General features: G+C 47.8%; 5 protein-coding genes across 5 annotated transcripts; 3 read left to right on the top strand and 2 right to left on the bottom strand.

Annotated features, from left to right (window-relative positions):
- Positions 1-21,193: 21,193 nt before the first annotated feature.
- Positions 21,194-21,640, top strand: CLAFUR5_10126 (uncharacterized protein; the record flags this gene model as incomplete). Its single annotated transcript, XM_047909274.1, has 1 exon — positions 21,194-21,640. The coding sequence occupies one exon, from the start codon at positions 21,194-21,196 to the stop codon at positions 21,638-21,640; it is 447 nt and encodes a 148-aa protein (XP_047764443.1).
- Positions 21,641-22,040: 400 nt separating this feature from the next.
- Positions 22,041-22,235, top strand: CLAFUR5_10125 (uncharacterized protein; the record flags this gene model as incomplete). The annotated part of the gene is made up of 1 exon (XM_047909273.1): positions 22,041-22,235. The coding sequence occupies one exon, from the start codon at positions 22,041-22,043 to the stop codon at positions 22,233-22,235; it is 195 nt and encodes a 64-aa protein (XP_047764442.1).
- A 629-nt stretch (positions 22,236-22,864) lies between these two features.
- On the top strand, positions 22,865-23,632 carry CLAFUR5_10124 (N-glycosidase; the record flags this gene model as incomplete). Its single annotated transcript, XM_047909272.1, has 1 exon — positions 22,865-23,632. The coding sequence occupies one exon, from the start codon at positions 22,865-22,867 to the stop codon at positions 23,630-23,632; it is 768 nt and encodes a 255-aa protein (XP_047764441.1).
- A 61-nt stretch (positions 23,633-23,693) lies between these two features.
- On the bottom strand, positions 23,694-25,070 carry CLAFUR5_10123 (uncharacterized protein; the record flags this gene model as incomplete). Its single annotated transcript, XM_047909271.1, has 1 exon — positions 23,694-25,070. The coding sequence occupies one exon, from the start codon at positions 25,068-25,070 to the stop codon at positions 23,694-23,696; it is 1,377 nt and encodes a 458-aa protein (XP_047764440.1).
- A 514-nt stretch (positions 25,071-25,584) lies between these two features.
- CLAFUR5_10122 (ATP-dependent rRNA helicase RRP3) lies at positions 25,585-27,126 on the bottom strand (the record flags this gene model as incomplete). Its single annotated transcript, XM_047909270.1, has 1 exon — positions 25,585-27,126. The coding sequence occupies one exon, from the start codon at positions 27,124-27,126 to the stop codon at positions 25,585-25,587; it is 1,542 nt and encodes a 513-aa protein (XP_047764439.1).
- Between the last annotated feature and the right edge of the window lie 120 nt (positions 27,127-27,246).

Below are 27,246 nucleotides of genomic sequence, written 5' to 3'. Positions count from 1 at the left end.
GTACGAGAACATTATAACCGTTATATACCGTTTAACTAAGAAGCGACATATTATTCCTATTACCTCGATAACAGTAGAGTATTATATACTAGTATTCCTTAAGTACGTGTTTAGTAGATATAGGCTCCCGAAGTCTATTGTCTCGGATCGTAGTACGTAATAGGTTTCCGTATTCTAGCGTAGGATATACGCGCTACTTAGTATTAATCGAAAGCTATCTTCGTCGTTCTACCTAGAAATAGATAGACAGTCGGAGAATACGAACAAAGTAATAGAGTAATACCTACGCATCTTTATTAACTATACCTAGGACGACTAGCTAGATTAGACTCTATTAGCTAAGTTTATAGCAAACAATATAGATAGATAGATGATTCATTTACCCGTTATAGTGCCCTCCGGCCTATACGGGTTTATGTCTATATATATTACTACATAAGGTAGGAAACCTGTTCCTAGGTAAAAACCTCCTCTCCTTCTCTAATAGCTTCCTTACTATAAGTTCTTAGTTTTCCTTCTATTAGGGTGTACTAGTGTTATAGTGGTTAGCCTCTAACTACCTTGTCTATAACCCTAGAGTTGTCCCCCTCTTCCTACTCTCCTCCTCCTTCTTTCTCTCCTTAATCTATCTCTCTGTTTCCCTAGTAAGAGAGAACTGCTCTAAAAATCCTTAGTAGATAATCCACCTTATAATTCTCTAGAGGTCTCCCTTATTGCTAATTATAGCTTAGAAGTTTCTGTTCCTTGCCCTTGCCCTCTATTCACCTCTCCCTATACTCTATTCTTTACAAACCAGAAGTCTATATTCGACATTCTAGGATAGGTAGCCGTATAGGCAACTCTTGTCTTCGATATCTAGGACTTTTCTCTAATATAGGTATACCCTAACTCTGATGTGTTTAGAGCGGATTTATATTACTATACTTACTTCTGACCTGGTTAGGTCTAAGTATAGTAGGTAGTTGTGGCTACTAAACTGTTAGAGTGCCTTTAGGGTTCCTAGCCTCTATAGAGTTCTTATCTATTTAGTCTTCTAGAGGAGTCCTGCCATCCTTTTAGCTAGAGACTATTACTTCTTCCCTTAGCTAGCTACTAATCCTCTCCCCTAAGCCCTTCTGTCCTGTTCCTACTAGGCTAGGTGCAGCTGTTCTATTAGTTCTTTAAACTTCTATAGGTCCTACTACTTCTATAGAGCTAGATTAGGTCTTGCTTGTCTATACCTTCTTATATACTAGCTCCTGATTTTATTAACTACCTTCTAGATTACTAGCTAGGCTAGGTATATAGACGTCTTTCCTATATACTAGTATCTTAACCCTTGAAGGTAGAGTTTAGCTAGAAGGGAGCTAGACTCTATTTCGACTACCCTTATTAGAGTTGACTTATATACTCTAAGCACCTTTTTTAGACAGGAGGCTTAGGCTCTACTAATAGGATCTGCAATTCTCTTTAGGATCTTGTCTTAGGCTAACTAGATCTAGGCTCTATATAGCATGGCTAGCTTTATAATAGCCTTGTATATAACCTTTGCTTTCGCAAATGTAGCTCCCTATATAGAGGCTATAAGCCTGTTAATTGATTGCCTATTGTTGTCTACTCTTGCCTATACTTTCTTGACCTATAGTCCCTAGCTAAGCTTTAGATCTAGCTATATTCCTAGCACCCTTAATTCACTTAAGGGTTCTGTTATGTGTCCCTAAATAGTGATTAGGGCTTGTATATTATGTCTATTTCTAGCTCTACTAAAGTAGATGAGTTGATACTTCTCTAGGGCAAATCTGGCTTTATGTTTCCTAGCTCATTCCTTACATTCCTTATATTTCTTCTACAAGACTCTGCAGTTCTCTTCTATACTATCTGACTAGGCTAGGATATGTCGCGATCCGAGCGTGTATATAGGCAACATCCTATTATCAAAACTTGAGGCTACGTACGCTAAGAATCAGGTGACTAATTAGTCACCTATAGCCTCTTTAAGAGCAATACTTGTCCATTCTAGATAGACATATACAATACATAACCTGCTTTTGAAACACCCTATATAAGCCCGTACAATAACTTCCTACACTTCTAACGTAATAGTTATAAGCCCGGTTAGCGCTTACTAACATTCGCTACGATAAGAAAGCCCTAAAGCAGAGTTTGTATCGTCATAGCACTACTACTATAACTAGTACAGTAGTATCCCCTAGGCCTAGTGAACCCGCGTAGAACTTTCACTAGCCTACAACCTATTTTATAGTTATAGCTACTACCGAGACGCCGGTAACTACCGGTACCCTACCTTAGGGTACCGTAGTTCTGAAGAGCTATGACTAATAGGACAAGTTTGACCGTTAGCTAGAGCTCTACGTAGAGTCTTTAAATGTCTAGAAGTATGTAGATCCTTACTAACTAAGTAACGAGCTAATAGAGCCTACTTACTTAACGTTTAAGGAAATCTAATAAGCGTATACGGTAGGAGACGCTATATTAAGAGATCTCATTAAGCTACGACAAATAGACGTAGACCGAAGGTAACGGATGTACGACATCTTTACTACTACGCGATTAAAGCTCATTACCTACCTTATCCGTACGACGACAGAGCTAGGGCAAGAGCTAATACACGGCTAGAACACCCTTAGAGCGAAATACTAGGCTCTTAAGGATCAGTATGGTCTAGACGATATACTACGTAAGCGGTAGCTCACGCTTAAGCTGTCTAGGCTTTAGAAGGCTAGCGTACGTAGAATCGATAACTAGTGCTTAGACTAGTTAGTTTTATAGACCAAGATGCTTAAGTATAACTACGCCGAGTACGACGACCTTAGTAGACACTTCCTACTTACTATTTAGTAGAAGCAGGCTCTAGCCTACGGTGCTTCTCTATATAACGAGTAGAAGCGTAACAAAATGTCACTATAAAAGCTTACTAAGCGTTACCTCGAATAGATACGCGACACCGTACTAGTAATAACTAACGGTCGATTAGTCTTCGTAACCTTCTCCGGAGAAACCTTAGCAGAAGCAGAGGATGAAACAGTACCTATAGGTACTAGTCAAAAGGAGGGTGACCGTAGTAGTAGCCGTAGTAACAACCGTAGTAATAGCCGCGGTAACAAGGGTCGTAGTAGTAGCCGCGGCGATAAGAATAAAGACAAGGACAACAATAGGCTAAGCGGCTACTAGAACATTACCGGCGAGCCTAAGGACACCTGTTATAAGGGCCTGTTCTTATACGATGTGATCAACTCCGACAAGCGCCTAGCAAAGGATTAGCGCTTAGAGTAGTAGAAGAAGTACTAGAAAAACTTTATTAACTACTACTTAAGCGACGACGGCGAGCGTCTGCTTAGCGTATTGAATCGTAACAATCGTAAGGACTAGGAACGTAACAAGGCTATTACTAATACGAAGAAGGTATCACTAAGCGATAAGGGCTTTGTTGGCCTTACTGTTCTTTCTAGCTCAATTAGTAAGTTAAGCGTTAACTTTAGGGATTGCTAGGTGTATAATAACTGTTCAGACACTTATATGATCAATTATTATGACCAGGAGGGTGTAGAGTTTATTATAGAGCGCCTTACTACCTTAGAAATCTAGGCTAGAACAACTACCTTTCTAATTATAGCGTTAGGGCGCGTTTATATATTAATTAGGGGCCATTTATTCACCTTGCTAGATATGGCTTACTGCCTAGGCTTTTATATAAACGTCATCTCTTATATACGTATAGAAAGAGCCGGACTCTAGTAGCACGGACGTAGCAATTCAATGTGGCATAACGACACTAAATTGATAGACCTACACCGCCCTACTAGTACAATCCCTTTCTTCAAGGTGGTTATACCACCTAAGTCACCTATCATTTACTAATAGCCTACAAAAGAGGGCCTAGTACTGCCGAAGGTCACTAAAAAGATACGTAACGCGCACTTTATTAGTACTATTAGTAGGGGTGCAAATATCGGCGATGAACCTGCTAATAGCGTAGTATCTCTAACTGCTTAAGAGGATAGTGATCGTACCGTTCTCGTAGTTATAAACAGCACTAGGGGCACTTAAGGTGTAGCTACGTCTAGTAGGACCCCTATTAAATACCGAAAGCTCTCTAGCCGCTAGTAGCATCAAATCTTTAGTTATATTAGCGCTGAACGTATCAAGTAGTTACCGCTTAGAGTTAAGGGGGTGATTATTAACGATAGTCTAAGCGCACCCCTCACTACACATTATAGAGCATATAGGCTTAGCAAAGCTTATAAGGTGTATAATCGGTCTTAGCCTATTAGGGTGATGACCCTATACGGCTATATAGCTATAGACTTAGTAGAATTCACTATCGCCTATAACGGTAATAGGTACCTCGTCCACTTCTACGATCTAGATACCTATAGACACTTCTAGTTTACTATTAAGAACAGGGATTAGCAATCGGTATTAGCTTGCTTTAATAGCCTACTAAGCTTTATCAACTTTATTAGTCGTAGGTTCGTATACTTCTATAGCGACAACGAGCCCGCTATTAGGAAGGTGTTTTGCTTAGTCATTAATAACAACAAGATTGAATAGTACGTAACCGCGGAATACGCGCCTACGTAGGACCTAGTAGAAAGAGCTAGAGCTCTGATTATTACTATAAGCAGAACTATTCGTATCTACGTACGATTGCCGGAAAAGCTTTAGCTAGAATGCACTATAGTAGCGGCGTACATCCTCTAGCAATCCCCTATCTAGTCAAAGGGCTAGAAGACCCTATTCGAATTAGTAATAGGACGAATTCCGAACGTAGGTCATATAGTAGTATATAGCTCCCTTGTATACGTGTTCATCTATAGACTAGATCAGCCTAGTAAGAGCGAGAAACTCTAAGAGAGAGCGCTTATAGGCTACCTTGTAGGATACGACTCTACTAATATCTACCGCGTATAGGACCTATTAAAAGATAGGGTTATACGAGTCAAGGACGTCCTCTTCGATAAGACCACGTTCTATGACCTATTACGCCTAATAGTAGGGTATACGACTCCTGTCGAGAACATCGTAATAGCGGACCCGGCTAAAGAGCCTAAATAATACTACGACCTATATATCGCTTATCACGAGCAAGATATAGTATAGGCCGAGGGGGTAGAAGAACAGGCTTAGTAGCCGTACACCTAACAACCTCGAGACGCCTACTAAAAGCTCCTTAGGTAAGAACTATACTAGCCGTAACACCGCGAGTTAGTAATATATAACTAAAAAGACCGGCAAATTAAGTACGTAACAGATCACGTGACTCAAGACAAGATATAGTAGTTAGTACCTAACACTACTGACTACTACGATACCCTATAGTAGTAGATAATAGATGCCCTTACCGCAGAAGACCGTAAGGAGATTATAGGCAACACGGACCCTAATCGCGAGCTATATCCATTTATATTTATACTACTAGAAGACGCGTTAATATATAACGCGTCTAATATACTACTCTTCCCCCTAGAGCTAGAGCTCTACATACTAGAGGAGTCTAACTATACAGTTATAGAGAATAGAAAGCGCCTACGAACGGCCTACTTCTACTATATACTACACTAGATCATAGTCGCTAATATAATTATCGGCTAGATGTCCGGTATACGACCTAGAATACGCGCCTATCGCGATAAGAGCGATCGAAGCCCTACACAAAGAGGCAATAGCCCTCTAAGGCGTGTTAACACTACTACCTCTATATACCGCGATAACCTTCCGCCCGAACCTTCTAACTACTAAGCCGCTATAAAACACCGCTTCTCCTAATAGTAGATCGAAGCTATAGCTAAGGAGTTTACTAAAGCCCTAGCAATAGGCACATTCAGATAGGTAACAAAGGAAGAGAAGGATCAGGATGCTTAGTAAGAGGAGGGACTTTAGCTACTACTACCGCTCAAGTAGGTATATAAATACAAACTAGACGAGTACGGTATACTAAAGAGCTTCAAGGCTAGGCTATACGTAAGAGGCGATTTATAAGGAACACACTTAGACATATACGCCGCTACACTACTAGTAAGTATGTTCCGCCTCTACTATACTATAGCCGCGAGCTTCGACCTAGAAGCCGAACAATTCGATATTATTAACGCCTTCCTAAACTCGGACCTACTATATACTATATATCTACAACCACCTCCTAGAATCGACAGGCCATCCTATAGACACGCCCTTAAGCTAGTTAAGGCCCTCTACGGTCTAAAGGAGTCCCCTTTATTGTAGTATAACTCCCTAACCGAGACGCTAGCCTCCCTTAGACTAGTACCCCTATCGGACTCCGAATGTATCTACTATAACAACAAGGTTATGTTCTTCTTTTACGTTAACGACCTAGTTATACTCTACTACCGTAAGTATAAGGCCTATACTACTAATATTAAGTAGCGGCTACTTACTAAGTACGAGATGTACGAGCTCGGTAATCTCTCCTAGTTCCTAGGAATCAAGGTTACGCGCGACAGAAACAAGCGCTTGCTATAGCTCTCTTAAGAAGACTACATTGAGAAGCTAGCCGCCAAATTCAGCATATCTACGAATATACGCAAAACGATAGTACTAGTAGATTAACACCTTGATTAGACCGTTCTAGAGGGTCGTTAACCCACCTCTATCGCTATCCTTACGTACTAACAACGTATAGGATCCCTTAACTTCGCCGCTATATATACGCGGCCTAATATCGCCTTTTCCTTGTCTATACTATCGTAGTATCTAACTAAGCTAACTAAGACACACCTTAAGCTTACAGATCAGTACTTACGCTATCTCCTAGAGACTAAGAACCTCTGCCTTATATATAGCGCTAGTAAACACATCACTGGCCTTTATAGCTAACTAGAGTACCTCGGTAGTAACTACGAGTTCTTTAGAGCATCGGACGCGTCCTACGGTATAAATAATGATAGGACCAGCTCAAATAGCTAGGTCTTTATACTGTTCGGTAGACTAGTAGATTATAAGGCATCTAAACAAATCACTATTACTAAGTCCTTAACAGAGGCTAAGCTACTCGGGCTTTCGTAAGCCGCCTTAGAGCTTATATAGTAGGAACGAGTCTTCGCTAAGATATACCTTCAGTTCAATTAGCGTACCTACTTATACTACGACAACACGTAGACCATCCGCCTTATTAACTAATAAGGGCAAAAGCTTGATACGAAGCTACGCTACGTTAACATCCACTACTACTAGCTCTAATAGCGAGACTAGCGCGGAGACATTAAGATTAAGTATCTTAGTACTAACGACATGCCTATAGACGGGCTGACTAAGCTGCTTCTACTATAGAAGCACAAGCACTTCGTTAAGCTACTTAATATAGCTAAGGAAGGCGTGGACCTACGTACCTTAGTGCCCTCTATAGCCGTATTAGGAGGTAACGGGCTAATAGACGCCTAAGAAGCCCGTAGTAGCGGCCTCACCTCATCTCGAAACGAACACCGAACGGCTTTATCTTTACGGACACCTCTCTAGAAGCGCTAGTAGGCGTAAAACACGGCTACTAGCAGCTACTAATACTATAGACGACAACGAAGCTAGGGCAAAGCATCTACTATTCACCGGTACGGCCCTAGCACTATTATTAACAGGTGTTTCTCGGACTCCTATTAGCTAATAGCGTAAGGGCGAGAAACACCCCTGTCACTAGCAGTAGCGTACGCGCGCGACAAAAGTAGCGCGTCTAATTAGAAAGCGAGAAACGCCTCTAACTTACTACTAGCTATAACACTACCACCTTGTCACCACATTATCCGCTACTTTTGCACCTTACACATAGCACACACTTGCCCAAAACAAAAAGGTGTCACTCCCTAAGGTGATGGACCTTTAAAAGTGTAGAAAGTAAGGCACCCCGAAGGTGCCTTTTTAACTTTCCGATACCGTTACTCCGGTATTACCTATTAGAGCCCTATTACACCTCACATAGTACAAGCTCTATCGTAGACAGCCTAGTACATTGCGCTACTGACTAGTATCTTATACTCCCTAGGGGCAGAGCGAGCTCTCTTACTATTCGCCGGAGCGAAATAACTTAGTATAGAGTAATTATCGGACAATTTAATAAGTTGAGCGGACGACAATATATGTTTAAGCATACGATAGGACTAAGGCTACCCCTAGATTGAACTTAGGACCTCTGATGTTTGCCGGTAGGTGAGATGATTATATACTTAAGTAAAAGTCCGTATAACGGGACTATTACCTAAGCTATCTTACCGGCAACAGTCACACATTCTATACTTTATTATATAGGTGATTACGGAGGGCTAGATTATCGATCGATCTCTGCGCCAAAACACGACACATTCGAAAGCTCTTATCAAGGCCATTCCAACGATATAAAAAGCAGGCCACTGCCCCTAGGACTGAGGGAGTTCTACCCCATTCAATCTGGACAGCTTGAAGCTCTCTTCACCCTGTTTCTTCAGCTCCAAACGCCGCGGAGGTGCCTAGCTACATTAGGCAACTCCTAGGCAATGGCAGCCCAGGCTACGGTACTAACGGCGCCTACGGCCCTACAGGCGAAGCCCCCCCAAGACAACTGGCAGCAACTTATAGAGGACGCAAAAAGCATGGAAACTAACGATCAGCTCCCTTACCGGTCTCTACAGGTAATGATCACTCAGCTACGCACGGCGCTTGTACTGTCGTATCACCGAGGGCAACAAGAAATGAGGACGACGTCCCAGGCGATTAGCAAGGCCACCCGGAATCAACACCCCCATAGCTGGGCATCGGTCGCGGCATCGATACCAGGCCCCCGCCCAACGCACGATGCAGTTACGATCCGCATTGCAGCAAAGGAAGACCAGGCCGAAGTTGCGAAGCTATCGAACAAGGAGCTCGCCCAACGAATTAACCAACCAGGGGTGGTCGCAGTGAACCAACAGTCTAACGGCACTCTACAGATCTATACTAGCTCTGCTACTGCTAGGAGGCACCTAGAGGCACAGCCACAGTGGGCATCTAAGGTTGCGGCATCAGCGAAGGTCTCAACGAAACAATTCACGATCCTAGTCCACGACATGCCTAAGGAGTTTGACCCAACCAACCAGGGTCACCTACGCGCTCTCCAAGAGGACAACCCGGTCACTCTTAACTCTCCAATCCAGAAGGCGACTTGGCTCCATAGGAAATGGCCAGAAGGCAAGAAGGCCTCGGCGCTAATAGTATGGCTACAAGACGCGAAAGCGGCGGATCTAGCGATAGAACAAGGCCTGGTCTGGCAATACAGCCTCAAGACAGTAGAAAAGCACTCCTCATCCTTTCGTGTCCTCCAATGCTTCAAATGCCAACAGTATGGACACCAAACCTACACGTGCACAAACAAGCAGGCCTGCTCGAACTGTGCAGGAGACCATATGTCTAGGGACTGTACATCGACTACGAGACGGTGCGCGAACTGTCCGGGGCACCACCCATCGTATAGTGCGGAATGCCCACAGCGGAAACTAGCGAAAAACAAGGCAATCACAAACAGAACCGTCGCCCCAAGATTCTACGGCGACCGTGAGGCTAGCCCACACCGGAACCAACTAGCGGCGGTCGGGCACAAGCGCCCTAGGGCCGAGAACGATGTAAAGGATGCGCAGCCTAGGGCGTACGGGAGGCCACGTGCTCTGCTAGCTGCGGCGAGGGAATCTAACCAGGCCCGGCTCCCCTTTAGTACACAGCCGATAGGCGTAGACCAGGACGCACAGGGCAGTAGGACACAGGACGATACAGAGGAAATGATTGTCGATGCCGATGACTAGCCTCGACACGCTTAACATCATCCAGTATAACGTCAACCATAGCAAGGATATAGTCCAGAACCATTTCCTACACGAGGCGGACCCGCGCGTCCACCACGTCCTTGCAATCCAGGAGCCATGGATTAACCCGCACCATAAGAGACCAACGACCTGCAAGTCACCAGGCTACACGACATGCCTACGAGGCGACGGCAGACCCCGCACGTGCTTCTATGTCAGCAAGGACATACTAGAATCCGACTGGGAGGTAGTGTACTACGCAGACGAAGAAGGCGGGGGCGATATTACCTCCCTCCACGTGGGTAGCACCTGGATACACAACCTATACATGCAACCGCCAGCCTCGAGGTCTAGCCGCGACCTAGGGGTCTGCAGACACCTAGACAGTGCGCTCAAGAGACAAGGGTGCCACATCGTAGTAGGAGACTTCAACATACACCACCCTTCCTGGGAAAGCCTTATGCAGCCGCACCCTATAGCCGACGAAGTACTCGACTTGATGGCGAGCAACGCAATTGCCCTCAATACCCCGAAGGACCTGGGCACCTGGAAGAGAGGGGGACTCCAAGGCACGATCGACCTCTCCTGGATCTCAGATAGCCACTACCACACGGTAACCTACTGTGGGATCGAACATGAACTCGAGGCGTCGTCAGACCACATGCCAGTCAGGACCTCTATTGCGACACAGATACAACGCACACCAGCGAGAACCCCTAAGCCAAACTGGGGAAAGGCCCACTGGGCCAACATCCAGGCGTACCTCGATGACTCCAAGAGGCTAGTCCAGATCGCGCAGCAGCAATACAACAGTAAAGACGAGATAGACGAAGCAGTCCAGGGGTTGACAGACGAAATAAGAAAAGCGACCTCACTTCACGTTCCGCTTGCCCAACCAACGACATGGTCCAAACCATACTGGACGCCGGAGTGCACTGCGGTAGTAAGAGAAGCAAGGAGAGCCCGCCGGGTGTGGACGAGCAGCCATAGCGAGGAGGCCTGGAACGTATACAGGGAGGCATGCCAACAGAAGAAAGCCATAATACGGAGGGAGAAAGCAGTCGGCTGGAGGGCCACAGTGGAAGAAATCGCCGGCAAGCCAGAGAGGATGTGGAAGCTAGCGAAATGGGCCCGACAGGACCCTACACAGGGCCCCTCCTTCTCTATCCCAGCGCTACAATCGCCTAGTGGCCCGGTTAGCGACCCCGAGGCCAAGGCGCGTCTACTGGCTAGCAAGTTCTTCCCACCCCCAGTCGAGGCTGATCTAAGCGACATAAACAGCTCTACTCCCCTAGCCCCTAGCATCGCGGTCCAACAGGAGGTGTCCGAGGGAGAAGTTACCGCTGTGCTGAGGAAGTTGCCGGCGAAGAAAGCCCCGGGGCCGGATGGGATCCCAAACGAGCTACTAAAGAAGTGTAGAGATCAACTAGCCCCAGCAGTTGCAGCGATCTTCAACGCCTGCCTACAGACCGGATACCACCCGATAGCTTTTAAACAATCGACGACAGTGGTCCTACGCAAGCCGCAGAAGGAAGACTATACGCAGGTGAAGTCGTACCGCCCAATTGCGCTCCTTAACACTCTTGGGAAGGCGCTTGAGAAGCTGGTTGCAACGAGACTCTCCGAGGCGGCAGAGGAACACTCCCTACTCCCGGACACCCAGATGGGTGCGCGCCCACAGCGATCGACGCTATCCGCGATGGAACTTATCACCTCTCAGGTAAAGGCCATCTGGTATAAGAATAGGGACAAGGTGGCTTCCTTACTTAGCCTAGACATATCGGGAGCCTTCGACTACGTGTCACACCCGCGGCTTCTCTACATCCTAAGGTCGAAAGGACTCCCTGAGTGGCTTGTCAACTTCGTACGGTCCTACCTCCAAAACCGCAGTACGTCGATCCTGGTCGGCCAGTACAGAAGCCCATTTCAAGCAGTCCACACTGGAATCCCGCAAGGCTCAACGCTAGCACCTATTCTGTTCCTCTTCTTTATGGCGACGCTGCTCCCAGCCCTAGAATCCCAGAACACCGCTGCGAGCGGCTTCGTAGACGACACAAACATCCTAGCGTGGTCTTCCTCGACTGAGGAGAACTGTAGGCTACTAGAAGAGAAGCACAAGATCTGCGAGGACTGGGCTAGGAGGCACGGGGCTCGGTTTGCCCCAGAAAAGTACAATCTGATACACTTTACGCGCCGGCCACGGTTCCACAATATGCAAGCTTCTATCCAGATACAGGGGCACACGACTAACCCGGCAAATCAGCTCAGGATCCTCGGACTATGGGTGGACCCGGCGCTACGGTGGAGGAAGCACGTACAGGCAATATTACGGAAAGCTGAACAGAATATGGCATCATGCCAGAGGCTCACTGCGTCCACATGGGGGGCGGACTTCCGGCAGTCACGACTTCTATATACGGCTATTGTACGGCCAGTCCTTACCTATGGCAGCCAAGTGTGGTCCTTAGGCGAGAGGGCCTGCCCATCGAAGGGACTCGTCGCGCCGCTAGCGAAGATCCAAAACCAATGCCTAAGGAAGGTCACCGGGGCATATAAGTCGACACCAACGAGGATGCTTGAGCACGAGACCGCTATACCGCCGATCGACCTATACATCCAGGGACTACGGACCTCCTACTTAGGCAAGTCGGCACAGTACCCAGTACAGAAGGTCATCGCCAGTGCAGTCGCAAGGGCCCGCGAATCAGTACCAGCGCATAAGGGCATTCGACCCGGAAACGAGCCGAACTACCGGGCAAGGGACGAACAGCTAGCAACACAATGGGAAGGTGAGAAATCGTTTGTAGAGCAACTATGGAAAGAGAGGTGGAACAACCAGGTTGTAGGGCATAGTGGACGCCCTCAGCCAGCGGGACAACCTAAGGAATGGTCAGCTACAAAATCCGCGGTCAAGCACCCCCCGAAGCTCATCCACTACCGCCTTACGAGGGCACAGAGTAGCATAGCAACCCAACTGCGAAGCGAACACATCGGCCTCCAGGGGTACCTATCATGGAGGAAGGTCCCAGGATACACGAATACTAGCTGCCCCTGCGGCTATCGCTCCCAGAACGTACGGCACGCACTCCTCGTCTGTCCGAGGTGGTCGCTAGGAAGGGGGGAGTGGATGGCAAAGGCGAGGAACCGGACGATTGGGGCACTTCTTAACAACGCTGAAGACCTACGGCGCATTACGAACTGGATACTAGAGAAGGGCTGGCTAGAACAGTACCGCCTAGTAGGAGCAGTGCAGGAAGAGAGGACACGACGCAGCGCGACGAGACCGGCTAGGAGCGGGGGCTAACGGGGTAGTGACATGGACTACGTACGTTCAGAGGGAAAGCTAATCTAGACAAGGAGTAGTCGGGGGCGGGAAGGGTTTTCACCTATTCGGGTTTCCCTTTGTACATAACAATAGATATATACCTGCATAGGCCGGATAGGGTCCTAGAACAGGGGAATGACAAATCTATCTATCTATTATATAGGTAACAATGGCAGCAGTGAAAGTGAGGAATGAGGGAAGGGGTACAAAGCTCACCTCACTTCACTTGAAACAGCTGACTTACCCTCACTATAGTAGTAGTAATACCGAGGGCCTGACGTCACTACTATAGATAGGGGGGGTAGTTATGACAGGGTGCACGCGATTATATAGGAATCAGCTCATTTACTCTAGCGCACGAGCTGAGGGGGTGTGTCGCGATCCGAGCGTATATATAGGCAACATCCTATCATCAAAACTTGAGGCTACGTACGCTAAGAATTAGGTGACTAATTAGTTACCTATAGCCTCTTTAAGAGCAACACTTGTCTATTCTAGATAGACATATATAATACACAACCTGCTTTTGAAACACCCTATATAAGCCCGTACAATAACTTCCTACACTTCTAACGTAATAGGATGTTTGTGTTATCTACAAACCCTAAGGCTAATATGTTTCTAGAGTTTAGCTTTACTAGTAGGTCTACTATAAAGAGGAGAAACAGGATTAGAGACATTGTTAATCCCTATAGGATTCCTATCTCTATAGGCATACTATTAGATTTGTATCTACCTAGTCTTAGTCTAATAGTTCTACCTCTAAGGAAGGACCGGATAAACTAGACTGTCTAGTTAGGGATAGCCTTCTGTTTTAGGATATAGATTAGCCTCTAGTATAAGACATTATCAAAGGCTCCTAATATGTCTAGTAAGCTAGTAAACAATATAGATAGATTTGTTATTCCCCTGTTCTAGGACCCTATCCGGCCTATATAGGTATATATCTATTATTATATACAAAGGGAAACCCGAATAGGTGAAAACCCTTCCCGCCCCCGACTACTCCTTATCTAGATTAGCTTTCCCTCTAAACGTACGTAGTCTATATCACTACCCCGTTAGCCCCCGCTCCTAGCCGGTCTCGTCGCGCTACGTCGTGTCCTCTCTTCCTATACTACTCCTACTAGGCGGTACTATTCTAGCTAGCCCTTCTCTAGTATCTAGTTCGTAATACGCCGTAGGTCTTTAGCGTTGTTAAGAAGTGCCCTAATCGTCCGGTTCCTCGCCTTTACTATCTACTCCCCCCTTCCTAGCGACCACCTCGGACAGACGAGGAGTGCGTGCCGTACGTTCTAGGAGCGATAGCCGTAGGGGTAGCTAGTATTCGTGTATCCTAGAACCTTCCTCTATAATAGGTACCCCTAGAGGCCGATGTGTTCGCTTCGTAGTTGGGTTGCTATACTACTCTATGCCCTCGTAAGGCGGTAGTAGATAAGCTTCGGGGGGTACTTAACCGCGGATTTTGTAGCTAACTATTCCTTAGGTTGTCCCGCTAGCTAAGGGCGTCTACTATGCCCTACAACCTAGTTATTCTACCTCTCTTTCTATAGTTGCTCTATAAACGATTTCTTACCTTCCTATTATATTACTAGCTGTTCGTCCCTTACCCGGTAGTTCGGCTCGTTTCCGGGTCGAATGCCCTTATACGCTAGTACTAATTCGCGGGCCCTTACGACTATACTAGCGATGACCTTCTATACTAGGTACTGTGCCGACTTGCCTATATAGGAGGTCCGTAGTCCCTAGATATATAGGTCGATCGGCGGTATAGCGGTCTCGTGCTTAAGTATCCTCGTTAGTGTCGACTTATATACCCCGGTGACCTTCCTTAGGCATTAGTTTTAGATCTTCGCTAGCGGCGCGACGAGTCCCTTCGATAGGCAGGCCCTCTTGCCTAAGGACTATACTTAGCTACTATAGGTAAGGACTGGCCGTATAATAGCCGTATATAGAAGTCGTGACTGCCGGAAGTCCGCCCCCTATATAGACGTAGTAAGCCTCTAGTATAATGCTATATTCTGTTCAGCTTTCCGTAGTATTGCCTATACGTACTTCCTCTACCGTAGCGCCGGGTCTACCTATAGTCCGAGGATCCTAAGCTGATTTGCCGGGTTAGTCGTGTGCCCCTATATCTAGATAGAAGCTTACATATTATAGAACCGTAGCCGGCGCGTAAAGTGTATTAGATTGTACTTTTCTAGGGCAAACCGAGCCCCGTGCCTCCTAGCCTAGTCCTCGCAGATCTTGTGCTTCTCTTCTAGTAGCCTATAGTTCTCCTTAGTCGAGGAAGACTACGCTAGGATGTTTGTGTCGTCTACGAAGCCGCTCGTAGCGGTGTTCTATGATTCTAGGGCTAGGAGTAGCGTCGCTATAAAGAAGAGGAACAGAATAGGTACTAGCGTTAAGCCTTACGGGATTCTAGTATAGACTGCTTGAAATAGGCTTCTATACTAGCCGACTAGGATCGACGTACTACGGTTTTAGAGGTAGGACCGTACGAAGTTAATAAGCTACTTAGGGAGTCCTTTCGACCTTAGGATGTAGAGAAGCCGCGGGTATAACACGTAGTCGAAGGCTCCCGATATGTCTAGGCTAAGTAAGGAAGCTACCTTGTCTCTATTCTTATACTAGATAGCCTTTACCTAAGAGGTGATAAGTTCTATCGCGGATAGCGTCGATCGCTATAGGCGCGCACCTATCTAGGTGTCCGGGAGTAGGGAGTGTTCCTCTACCGCCTCGGAGAGTCTCGTTATAACTAGCTTCTTAAGCGCCTTCCTAAGAGTATTAAGGAGCGTAATTAGGCGGTACGACTTCACCTACGTATAGTCTTCCTTCTACGGCTTACGTAGGACCACTATCGTCGATTGTTTAAAAGCTATCGGGTAGTATCCGGTCTATAGGCAGGCGTTAAAGATCGCTATAACTGCTAGGGCTAGTTGATCTCTACACTTCTTTAGTAGCTCGTTTGGGATCCTATCCGGCCCCGGGGCTTTCTTCGCCGGCAACTTCCTCAGCACAGCGGTAACTTCTCCCTCGGACACCTCCTGTTGGACCGCGATGCTAGGGGCTAGGGGAGTAGAGCTGTTTATGTCGCTTAGATCAGCCTCGACTGGGGGTGGGAAGAACTTGCTAGCCAGTAGACGCGCCTTGGCCTCGGGGTCGCTAACCGGGCCACTAGGCGATTGTAGCGCTAGGATAGAGAAGGAGGGGCCCTATATAGGGTCCTGTCGGGCCCATTTCGCTAGCTTCTATATCCTCTCTAGCTTGCCGGCGATTTCTTCTACTATAGCCCTCTAGCCGACTGCTTTCTCCCTCCGTATTATAGCTTTCTTCTGTTAGTATGCCTCCCTATATACGTTCTAGGCCTCCTCGCTATAGCTGCTCGTCTACACCCGGCGGGCTCTCCTTACTTCTCTTACTACCGTAGTGCACTCCGGCGTCTAGTATAGTTTAGACTATATCGTTAGTTAGGCAAGCGGAACGTGAAGTGAGGTCGCTTTTCTTATTTCGTCTATCAACCCCTAGACTGCTTCGTCTATCTCGTCTTTACTATTATATTGCTGCTACGCGATCTAGACTAGCCTCTTAGAGTTATTGAGGTACGCCTAGATGTTGGCCTAGTAGGCCTTTCCCTAGTTTGGCTTAGGGGTTCCCGCTAGTGTGCGTTATATCTATATCGAAATAGAGGTCCTAACTAGTATATAGTCTAACGACGCCTCGAGTTTATGTTCGATCCTATAGTAGGTTACCGTGTAGTAGTAGCTATCTAAGATCTAGAAGAGGTCGATCGTGCCTTAGAGTCCCCCTCTCTTCTAGGTACCTAGGTCCTTCGGGGTATTAAGGGCAATTACGTTGCTCGCTATTAAGTCGAGTACTTCGTCGGCTATAGGGTGCGGCTATATAAGGCTTTCCTAGGAAGGGTAGTGTATGTTAAAGTCTCCTACTACGATGTGGCACCCTTGTCTCTTAAGCGTACTGTCTTAGTGTCTATAGACCCCTAGGTCGCGGCTAGACCTCGAGGCTAGCGGTTATATATATAGGTTGTGTATCTAGGTGCTACCTACGTAGAGGGAGGTAATATCGCCCCCGCCTTCTTCGTCTACGTAGTACACTACCTCCCAGTCGGATTCTAGTATGTCCTTGCTGATATAGAAGTACGTACGGGGTCTACCGTCGCCTCGTAGGCATGTCGTATAGCCTAGTAACTTATAGGTCGTTAGTCTCTTATAGTGCGGGTTAATCTATAGCTCCTAGATTATAAGGACGTAGTAGACGCGCGGGTCCGCCTCGTATAGGAAATGGTTCTAGACTATATCCTTGCTATAGTTAACGTTATACTAGATGATGCTAAGCGTGTCGAGGCTAGTTATCGGCATCGATAATCATTTCCTCTATATCGTCCTATGTCCTACTACCCTATACGTCCTAGTCTACGCCTATCGGCTATATACTAAAGGGGAGTCGGGCCTAGTTAGATTCCCTCGCCGTAGCTAGTAGAGCACGTAGCCTCCCGTACGCCCTAGGTTACGTATCCTTTATATCGTTCTCGGCCCTAGGGCGCTTATGCCCGACCGCCGCTAGTTAGTTCCGGTATAGACTAGCCTTACGGTCGCCGTAGAATCTTAGGGCGACGGTTCTGTTTGTGATTGCCTTGTTTTTCGCTAGTTTCCGCTATAGGCATTCCGTACTATACGATAGGTAGTACCCCGGACAGTTCGCGTACTATCTCGTAGTCGATGTATAGTCCCTAGATATATAGTCTCCTATATAGTTCGAGCAGGCCTACTTGTTTATATACGTATAGGTTTGGTGTCTATACTGTTAGCATTTGAAGTATTAGAGGACACGAAAGGATAAGGAGTGCTTTTCTACTATCTTGAGGCTATATTACTAGACTAGGCCTTGTTCTATCGCTAGATCCGCCGCTTTCGCGTCTTGTAGCTATACTATTAGCGCCGAGGCCTTCTTACCTTCTAGCTATTTCCTATAGAGCCAAGTCGCCTTCTAGATTAGAGAGTTAAGAGTGACCGGGTTGTCCTCTTAGAGAGCGCGTAGGTGACCCTAGTTAGTTAGGTTAAACTCCTTAGGCATATCGTGGACTAGGATCGTGAATTGTTTCGTTAAGACCTTCGCTAATACCGTAACCTTAGATGCCTACTATAGCTGTACCTCTAGGTGCCTCCTAGTAGTAGTAGAGCTAGTATAGATCTATAGAGTACCGTTAGACTATTAGTTCACTACGACCACCCCTAGTTAGTTAATTCGTTAGGCGAGCTCCTTGTTCGATAGCTTCGTAACTTCGGCCTAGTCTTCCTTTGCTATAATGCGGATCGTAACTATATCGTACGTTAGGCGGGGGCCTAGTATCGATACCGCGACCGATGCCTAGCTATAGGGGTATTGATTCCGGGTGGCCTTGCTAATCGCCTAGGACGTCGTCCTTATTTCTTGTTACCCTCGGTAATACGATAGTACAAGCGCCGTACGTAGCTAAGTGATCATTACCTATAGAGACCGGTAAGGGAGCTGATCGTTAGTTTCTATGCTTTTTACGTCCTCTATAAGTTGCTACTAGTTGTCTTAGGGGGGCTTCGCCTATAGGGCCGTAGGCGCCGTTAGTACCGTAGCCTAGGCTACTATTGCCTAGGAGTTGCCTAATATAGCTAGGCACCTCCGCGGCGTTTGGAGCTAAAGAAATAGAGTGAAGAGAGCTTCAAGCTATCTAGATTGAATAAGGTAGAACTCCCTTAGTCCTAGGGGCAGTAGCCTGCTTTTTATATCGTTAGAATAGCCTTGATAAGAGCTTTCGAATGTGTCGTGTTTTGGCGTAGAGATCGATTAGTGCCCGCGCGTAATACCGTTTAGTAAACAATATAGTGTCTATAACAATAGGCGTCTCGCCGTTTAATACTAATACTAGGCGTAATCTAAGGTTCTCTAAGTTTGACTTAGACTTACCTCTACTACTAATACTATATAAATAGCAACTAGACGCCGAGTCGGCGGACAAGTTTACGGCTAAGATATAAGAGATATACTAATACTTACGATAGTAGATGGCCTTAGTATAAGTAGTCTAAGCTAAGTATATAAACTAGACTCGTATACCTAAACTACGGTACGCTAAAGGCGACGAAGTATAGGTAAGTACTAAGAACTAGACGATAGAGAGACCTTCTCGTAAGATAGACGTAAAGTAGTCTAGACCGTACGTAATTACGGAGGTACTACTAGGCAATACTTATAAAGTAGAGCTCCTACCTACTTTAAATATCGACGATCGCTTCTACTTATACCTTCTTATACTAGTTTATCCGCCGGTTATAGGACAGACACAACCTATACTACTACCGATCTAAATTATCGACGACGAATAATATAAAGCCGATCCCGCCAAACCCGATTAATAGGAAGTTAAGTAAATTCTAGACTATAAGAAGAGATAGCCGCGAGGACTAATACCGGTAGGAGGTAAGTAGCTATATTAGAAATACTTGGTAAAATATATTAGATATAATAAGCTATCCTATAAAGCTATAGACTAGGTTATCGAGACTACCGCCGCCTCCGTAGCCGACTTTTACTATAACTACTCGAGAGCGACTAAGCTATCTAGTTTTTAACTACCTATAGACTAGATACTAAATAAGAATACTATAGGTATACGTATAGCGCGCTAACTAGTATAAGTAGCGATAGCTTTAATACTAGTAGGACTAGGCCTCCGGGCTTATAAGAAAGGGAGCAATACGTATAGTCTAATAGATAATAAGGTGTTTATAAAGGCAATAAGAGATGTTATAGATACGATAGATATAAGAGGAGAGGAGAGTACTCCGGAGCGTACTCTAAGAGGGAGGGGTAGTGTTACCGTACCGGCGTATATTTACTTAAACCCGTAGGTACGTACCTAGACCCCGCGCCCGCTAACTAATCTGACTAGCGGCTTAGCGCCCGTATATAACTCTTACGCCCGCCGCGCCTCTCTTAGATAGAATATCTATTCGACTTATACCTTACCCGACTACGTGCTTATATCTACTTATAACACCGTCGTAATTAAAGTAGAAGTAGTATAGTTCTTAGTAAAAGTAGCCCGCTTAGTAGTATAGCCCGCTAGGTAGTAAAGCACGTTAGTAGGAGTTATAGCTCTATATATAAAAGCTTGTCGTAAATTATCGACATGAATAGACGCTAAGACTTTACTATTCTTTGCTCTTAGGAAAATAGACTCTTAGTATATAGTATTTCAAGGTACGTATTCGATAACGTATATATAGGCGAGCATTTTAGTATATATATTACTATATATAAGCGCTGGGCTAACGGGGTAGTGACATGGACTACGTACGTTTAGAGGGAAAGCTAATCTAGACAAGGAGAAGTCGGAGGCGGGAAGGGTTTTTACCTATTCGGGTTTCCCTTTATATATAATAATAGATATATACCTGTATAGGCCGAATAGGGTTCTAGAACAGGGGAATGACAAATCTATCCATCTATATATAAGCGCTTCGTTATTGCCTAACATACTTTCTTGTTTAAAACGTCGCGGTTTAACGCGACGATCGAGGAAGCCGAGTGCACTAGGTGTTTATGCTAGCGTTCTAACCCCGCAATCAGCCTCTGCTTGGATCAGAAACGCAGGTTTGTCAACACGCTTTCTCTTATACTGTACATGTTCGCAGTAGTTTGTGCCTGATGCATGCTAAGGCGTCCAGACCTGATCGCCGCATGACGTTCTCTTCGGGTAGGATTTTCTTGGGATGGGACGGGCCAAGACATCTGCGAAGGTCCGATGCAAGCACTGTTTTAGGGTCTGGACCCTGTTGCATTGGTCCACAAACAACGATACAAACCGTAGCTTTGCTGTGCAGTATACCAATCCAGACCGGAGTGCTTGGAATGTCGATGTTTCTGTGACGTCGAAACATCCACCAATCGTGTCGAGATTGAGGGCTACGGCTGTTCGGTGACTTCTTCATTGCGTTGTGGCAACGTCCACACTGCCAGTGAACATAGCATTGCTCAAGACGACCGGGGTGTATTCCTATATCTGCGGGATCAGTATATGGATGCATCGTAGAGCCAGTCTTCTCCCATCAGCACCATGGACATCTTCACAAACACGACATTCCCAAAATGCCTCGCGGCGCTCAATCTCATCCTCGTCGCCTTGATCGCAGGAGCAGCCTCAACGCTTTACATCTCTTCCATACCAATCATCAAGCTCGGCCGCTCACACTCGAGCAAGGTCATGCTCAAGCAGTTCCGTCTGCTCGTCGTCCTCGGAGGCAGGTATCTGCAGACTGGCTCGCGTATCTGGGCAGCGTCCATGGCAATTCTGACATGGCTGCTGTACGTCCATCAAGATGAAGTCCTATCTGGCAGAGGGCGTTATTCCGCTGCTGCCTTGTTCATCGGAGCGCAGGCAGGCTGGTACGAGATCGTCTACGTGTTTCCGACAAACGATCGGTTGATGGAGATGGAGGTCGAGCTTCTCAAGTCTGATGACGCTGAGGCCGACCAGAAGATCCGGAAGGAGGTCTTGCTATGAAACTATATATAACCAGACTACTCAGCTCTCTTAAGGAGCGTTCCTTTTGACCTAGAGTTTTACACCTGCGCCTTTTGGAGAACTGGCGACATGGTCACATTCCGCGAATCCTTGCTCCTCTTGGCGCCGCGGCACTCATCGTGGCCGGCATCATGCTTTGAGGGGCGACAGACTGGGTGGGACGATATGGCTGCTGATGGCAACCTTGCTCAGAAGACTGAATAGTGATGACTGTCCGTAGACCGTGGCAAAGGAAGTGAAGTTCATCTGGACGGAGAGGACATTTTCGGGAAGTGGGCAGCTCGGACCAGGTTGCGCGTTGCGCTCAATGAGTCCATGAACAACAACAACCTCGTTCCATCTCAGCCTGTCATCCTGGTTTCCCACCAACATCGCCTTGATGCTGTATTATAACAAGGCATTGGTCTGCATCGACATTGCAGCGACAGCTGCTCAAGAGGCTCCTGTCGAGACTTGCGCCGAAAATCGCAACACCGGCAAAGAAGCTGCCAACATCTGGCCAATGCCTGGCGTCCAGCCTGAAAGCGATGGCAACACTTCGAGGAGCACCCAGTATCATGTTATGAAAGCGTAGATATCGCGGGACACCCTCTGTGCCCGCATCGAGAGGCATCACAAGGAGGTAAACCGGTCTGCTTGCATTATAGGTGAATAAGACACTGAGGTACATGAACACAAAGTATCAAGACACCCACACAAGACCTATACAAGCCATCTGAAAGGCCTGGCTAATCTTCCAGATGCACTGTTGCCCCATCATGACCAACACGACTGGCATCGAACCGCACCTGCCTTCCGAAAAGCTTGGCAGGAGTCGGCATGGACAGCGCACCTGCAGCCTGAAAGTCTCGCTTCAGCTCGAAAAGTAAGGTGTCATATATGGGCTATACATGTACTTGAAGACGCTGGCGACCGTTGAAGGATGCGCTGGGCAGTCTCTTGAGGACTATCTGATCGACATATCAGGCGCGGGGCTTGGCGTACTCTTTCTGGACACCGTCCCCAGTACCATGGGTTGCATGTGAGCTCGCCTTTGGGGATGGTCGTTCCTTCTCACTTCTATCCTTATGGTATGACTTCCGTATCTCAATTGACCTCATAACTTCAGGAACGCACACCCGCTCACCTCACTACGACTTCCCCGGGCTTGGTTCTGCACTGCTTCTTCAAATATCAACAGCGCTACCAACATATAGACCCATCATGCCACAGTCAGCGACCCGCTCTAACAAGCACGCAAAACCAGCAGAGAATTCAGCTTCCAGCACAGAAAACGACAACTACGATGACAGAGACGGCACGGGTCCCATCTTCTTTTGGCGAGAATGGGAAGAACCGCACGGCTTCCTCTGTCAATTCTGCCGCTGCACCTTCATTGACAAGCCTGGCGAAAGCCCAATCCCAGGGCACGAGAATACCTCAACCCATCAGCATACTTTCAACTGCGCGGAGCAATACATGATGTGCCACAAAGCCCTCATCCTCGCCACGCCTGATCCACCTCAGAAGAAGAACACAAGCAGCAAAAGATCCACGCACCCGCCACCTCGACCTATTCCACCAGAGAGAAAGCATCTCCCCGAAGCCATTCTCACCTCCGACAACCCAAATCAGCAAAAATACCTAGCCCGCTCCGTGGCTTTCACTCCCAGGCAGGAGAAACTGTACAATCGCTGCAGATTCGAGATCGTAGTGCAGGGCAACTACTACAAGTTCACGCAGAATCCAGAGCTGAAGGCGAAACTGTTAGCGACTGGAGATCGTCAGCTCGTCGAGGCGGCGCCGAACGATCGGACTTGGGGGATTGGATTTTTGGCGAGAGATGCGAGGAAGCATGGTCATCAGAATGGGTGGGGGATGAATTTGCTTGGGAAGACATTGGAGAGTGTGAGGGAATTGGTACGGAGTGAAGATGAGGAGGGGGAGGAAGCTCGCCTGGCTATTGCTAACGAAGAAAGCGGAGAGGTATAGAAGAACCGACTGCATTGACGTCTACAGAAAGTGAGAGAGCTACACTACCCTCCATCTCGCCCTACAACTCCTCATGCTCCTCACCCCACCACCTATGGCCCCCACCCTCCCCCTTAACAACCGCCGCATCAACCGCCTCATGCAACTTCTTCACACTATTCCCATTCGTCAACGTCCTCCCCAGCCTGCTCATCAACGCCTCCCCCTTATGCGCCGCCTTCGCAAACTCCATCAACTGAGACTCCTCCGTCATCAACAGCCTCTTCAACTTCTTCGTTGAAACGGTTCCCTTGGCTGGGATGAGAGATTCATACCCCTTGACATCGAGCTGCAACGCGTTGGTGGGAATTTTGATAGATGAGAGGGCGCGAAAGTAGTGAGCGAGAGCCTTCTCGACCACGGAACGGGACCAGTTCGAGGCGGAGCGGATGGAGCGGAGTTTTGGGAGTTGGAGGGATGGGTCCAAGTGGCAGAGGGAGGCGAGGGTGGAGTTGGTAGAGGTAGAGGTGGAGTTGGAGGTGCGGTCGTAGCCGGTGCAGAGTTTCTTGTTCTCGGCCGAGACGCGTTCGACGTGCTGCGAGAGTTTGTCTAGCTCTGTGATCAAGCCGCTCAAAGCTATCGAGGAGTCATTGGCCATATAAACCAACTGCTCGATTTCAAGCCATTGGTGTCCGCCGAAATAGAAGTAAGTATGTGCGATATCGTAGGAAGGAGTGCGGCGGGCGCCGAACGGGATACGGTGGAGAGTTTGCTCCACGGCGGACCAGGTTAGGGTACTGGTTTCGTTCAGGGCGTGGATGTAGGTGTCGACCATTTTTCCGATCGACTCCACTGCGTTGCGTCCCCAGAGGAGACTCTGATCACGGTAGGAGAAATCCGAGCGGCTGAAAAGTTCCGCCGCGCCGATCGCGGCACCCATGATGTCGGTCAGGTTATCGAGGTTGGTGGAGTTGGTTTGGTAAAGCTCGGGGAAAGCTTTCAGTTCGTCGTGGGTGGAGGAGAAGTTGGCGCTGGCGAGGTGCATGGCTGTGCCGAGGACGGAGAGCGAGGGGCCCATGTGGACGATGTTGGTGAGCTCGGTGAAGGTGCCTGTCAATGGTGTTGTGCCATTCTTGAAAGTGCTGAGGTAGGGAGTTGTCGATTTGATCAGAGCACTGCGGCAGCCTGGCGTGCGTGATGGGAGGTGTGAGCAGGATTTGCCGATACCTCGAAGACCGATGCCCAAGATTATGGCTGTTGCGAGGAGGATGAGCAGGCCGCGGAGGGCGAGGATCATGTATCGCACGACTTGGACTGCAATCTCTGCCGAGGCAGTTCGATATCTCACACCTCGAGGCGTGGAGGCTTTCTCGAGAGGCGAGCTGTCTCCGTGGTCGAAGAAGGCTATGCCTCGTTGGCGTCGCCTGATCTGCTCTTCCTGATCCTGTAGGTCCGCCATGATTTAGTCGACTGCCTGCAGTTGCAAAGTCGTGGCATTGGAGTTCTGAGAGAAACACGTACTGCATATAGCACCTAGCTTATTGTCGGACCACTTCTTGTTGCGGTTCTTTGTGCCTATCTAGCTGGTCGCACGGGCTTTGTCCGTCTTCGGTATGAGTTCATGGCCACGTTTGCAAAGCTGTGCAGCGGCTTGCCTTGGATGGTACATCACATTTCCTGATGTGAGCCTCCCTGCCTGGTCGTCGCTGCCTCCAATATGCTATACATGCAATATCGGTACGATGTGGCGCATTTCAGGTCGCAGCTGTCGGTTGCGCACAAGCCTATTGTGGCCCACGTGCGGTCGAATACAGCGACTGGAATGTGCCGGTGAAAACCTTTATCCTTCCTCCCCGAGCTCAGAATGCAAAAGTCTTTCGGAGAACATTGAAGTTTTCATCGACCCACTCATTACCGCCGTCAACGCCAAGCCTTCATCAGAGAAGCACTGTTGTACAAACCTCTCACTTTCCTCAGCCCTCATCGACATCCATGTCATCTCTTCGATTGCCACGACCCTTCGCTCTCCCACCGCCGATCCCACTACCAGATCCTTTGCCGCCTCTCTTCTCATGCTCGTTCTTCATCTCCGTAATCGCAATCCGCTGCGCTTCAGCTACGCGAGGAGCGAAGACCATGACCTCGTCCCGCTCCGCTGCATATTCTTCCAATTTCTTCCCGAGAGCCTTCTCAATCCGTTGATATATTTCAATATCGTACTGTGTCACCACACTGATCGCCACACCACTCTTTCCCGCACGCGCCGTGCGACCAACACGATGCACGTACGTCTTGCTATCGGGCGGAAGATCGAAGTTTAGGACTAGATCAACTGAGGGGATGTCCAGACCACGCGCTGCGACGTCCGTGGCGACGAGTATGTCGCGACTACCGCCACGGAACTTGTTCAGAGCGCCGAGACGGGAGGATTGGGTCATTTGGCCGTGGAGAGGTATTGCAGAGCGGCCTAGAGCTCGCAGGAGGAAGGCGATCCGTTGCGTTTCGTTGATGGTTCGAGTGAAGACTATGCAAGTCTGTCCGGCGAATTCGTTCAAGAGGTAGACAAGGTAAATGTCTTTGAACTTGTGCGGGATGAAGATGTAGTGCTGCATTAGATTCTTGACGGTTTGGTAGCTGCTGCTGGAGATGCTGACTTTTACGGGGTTCTGGAGAGCGGCGCGGGTGAGGTTGTTGAGTTTTGTGCTCATTGTGGCCGAGAAGAGCATGGTGCGGCGTTGTGATGGGAGGACTTGGAGGATTTTGTCGAGGATGGGGCCGAAGTCTAGGTCGAGGAGGCGATCAGCTTCGTCCATCACTAGGTATTTGAGGGAGCGCATGGAGAAGCCTCTGGTGTTTTCGAGATGGTCGAGAAGACGGCCAGGTGTGGCGACTATGATGTGAGGGTTCTTGTTGAGGGCGATGGCTTGAGGAACCATGTCCATGCCTCCGACTAGGACTGCACATCGAACGTTTATCAGACTGCCAAGGGCTTCAAATTGCTGTGAGATCTGGTATGCCAGTTCTCGGGTGGGTGCTAGGACCAGGCCGAACTTGTGCTGTTCATGCTGGGGAGCTGCCATCAATGCCTGCAAGATTGGCAGAGCGAAAGCAGCTGTCTTTCCACTCCCCGTCTCAGCCAGACCGATGATGTCCCGACCTTCCAGTGCTATAGGTATTGACTCTTTCTGGATCGCTGTAGGCTTGGTGAAGCCTAGATTCGCACAGGCATCGCATAGCTGGTCTATCACGCCCAGCTCGGCGAAGCTCTTGTCCTCCTGGGCGGATTGACTGTGTTCCACTTCGTCTTCTTGCTCTGCAGCAGGCTCGACGTCCTCTTCGACTTCGGAGTGTGCTCGCTTCGTGCGTTCGGGACTGGGCTTCGAGGGTGCTGCTTTCACTGGGGCCTCGTGACCGGTCGGGACATCTTTCCGCTTGGTGACTTTCTTCGTGACTTGCACTGGAGAAGAGTCTTTTCCCTCTCCGTGCGAGACTTTTCTCCTCTTGGCCGACGACATGGCTCTTGTGGTATTGTGTGGTAGAGAAGGTACCTTGATGTCGTGGACAAATTTCTGGTCCGTTACCTTATCGAGGAAATAAGGTTAGATCCTCGGCTGGGTGTGCAGGGGGACTTTGGT

This window comes from Fulvia fulva, chromosome 7 (assembly GCF_020509005.1).
Source record: "Fulvia fulva chromosome 7, complete sequence".
NCBI classification, from domain to species: domain Eukaryota; kingdom Fungi; phylum Ascomycota; class Dothideomycetes; order Mycosphaerellales; family Mycosphaerellaceae; genus Fulvia; species Fulvia fulva.
This window is presented reverse-complemented; position numbering and strand designations above follow the sequence as displayed.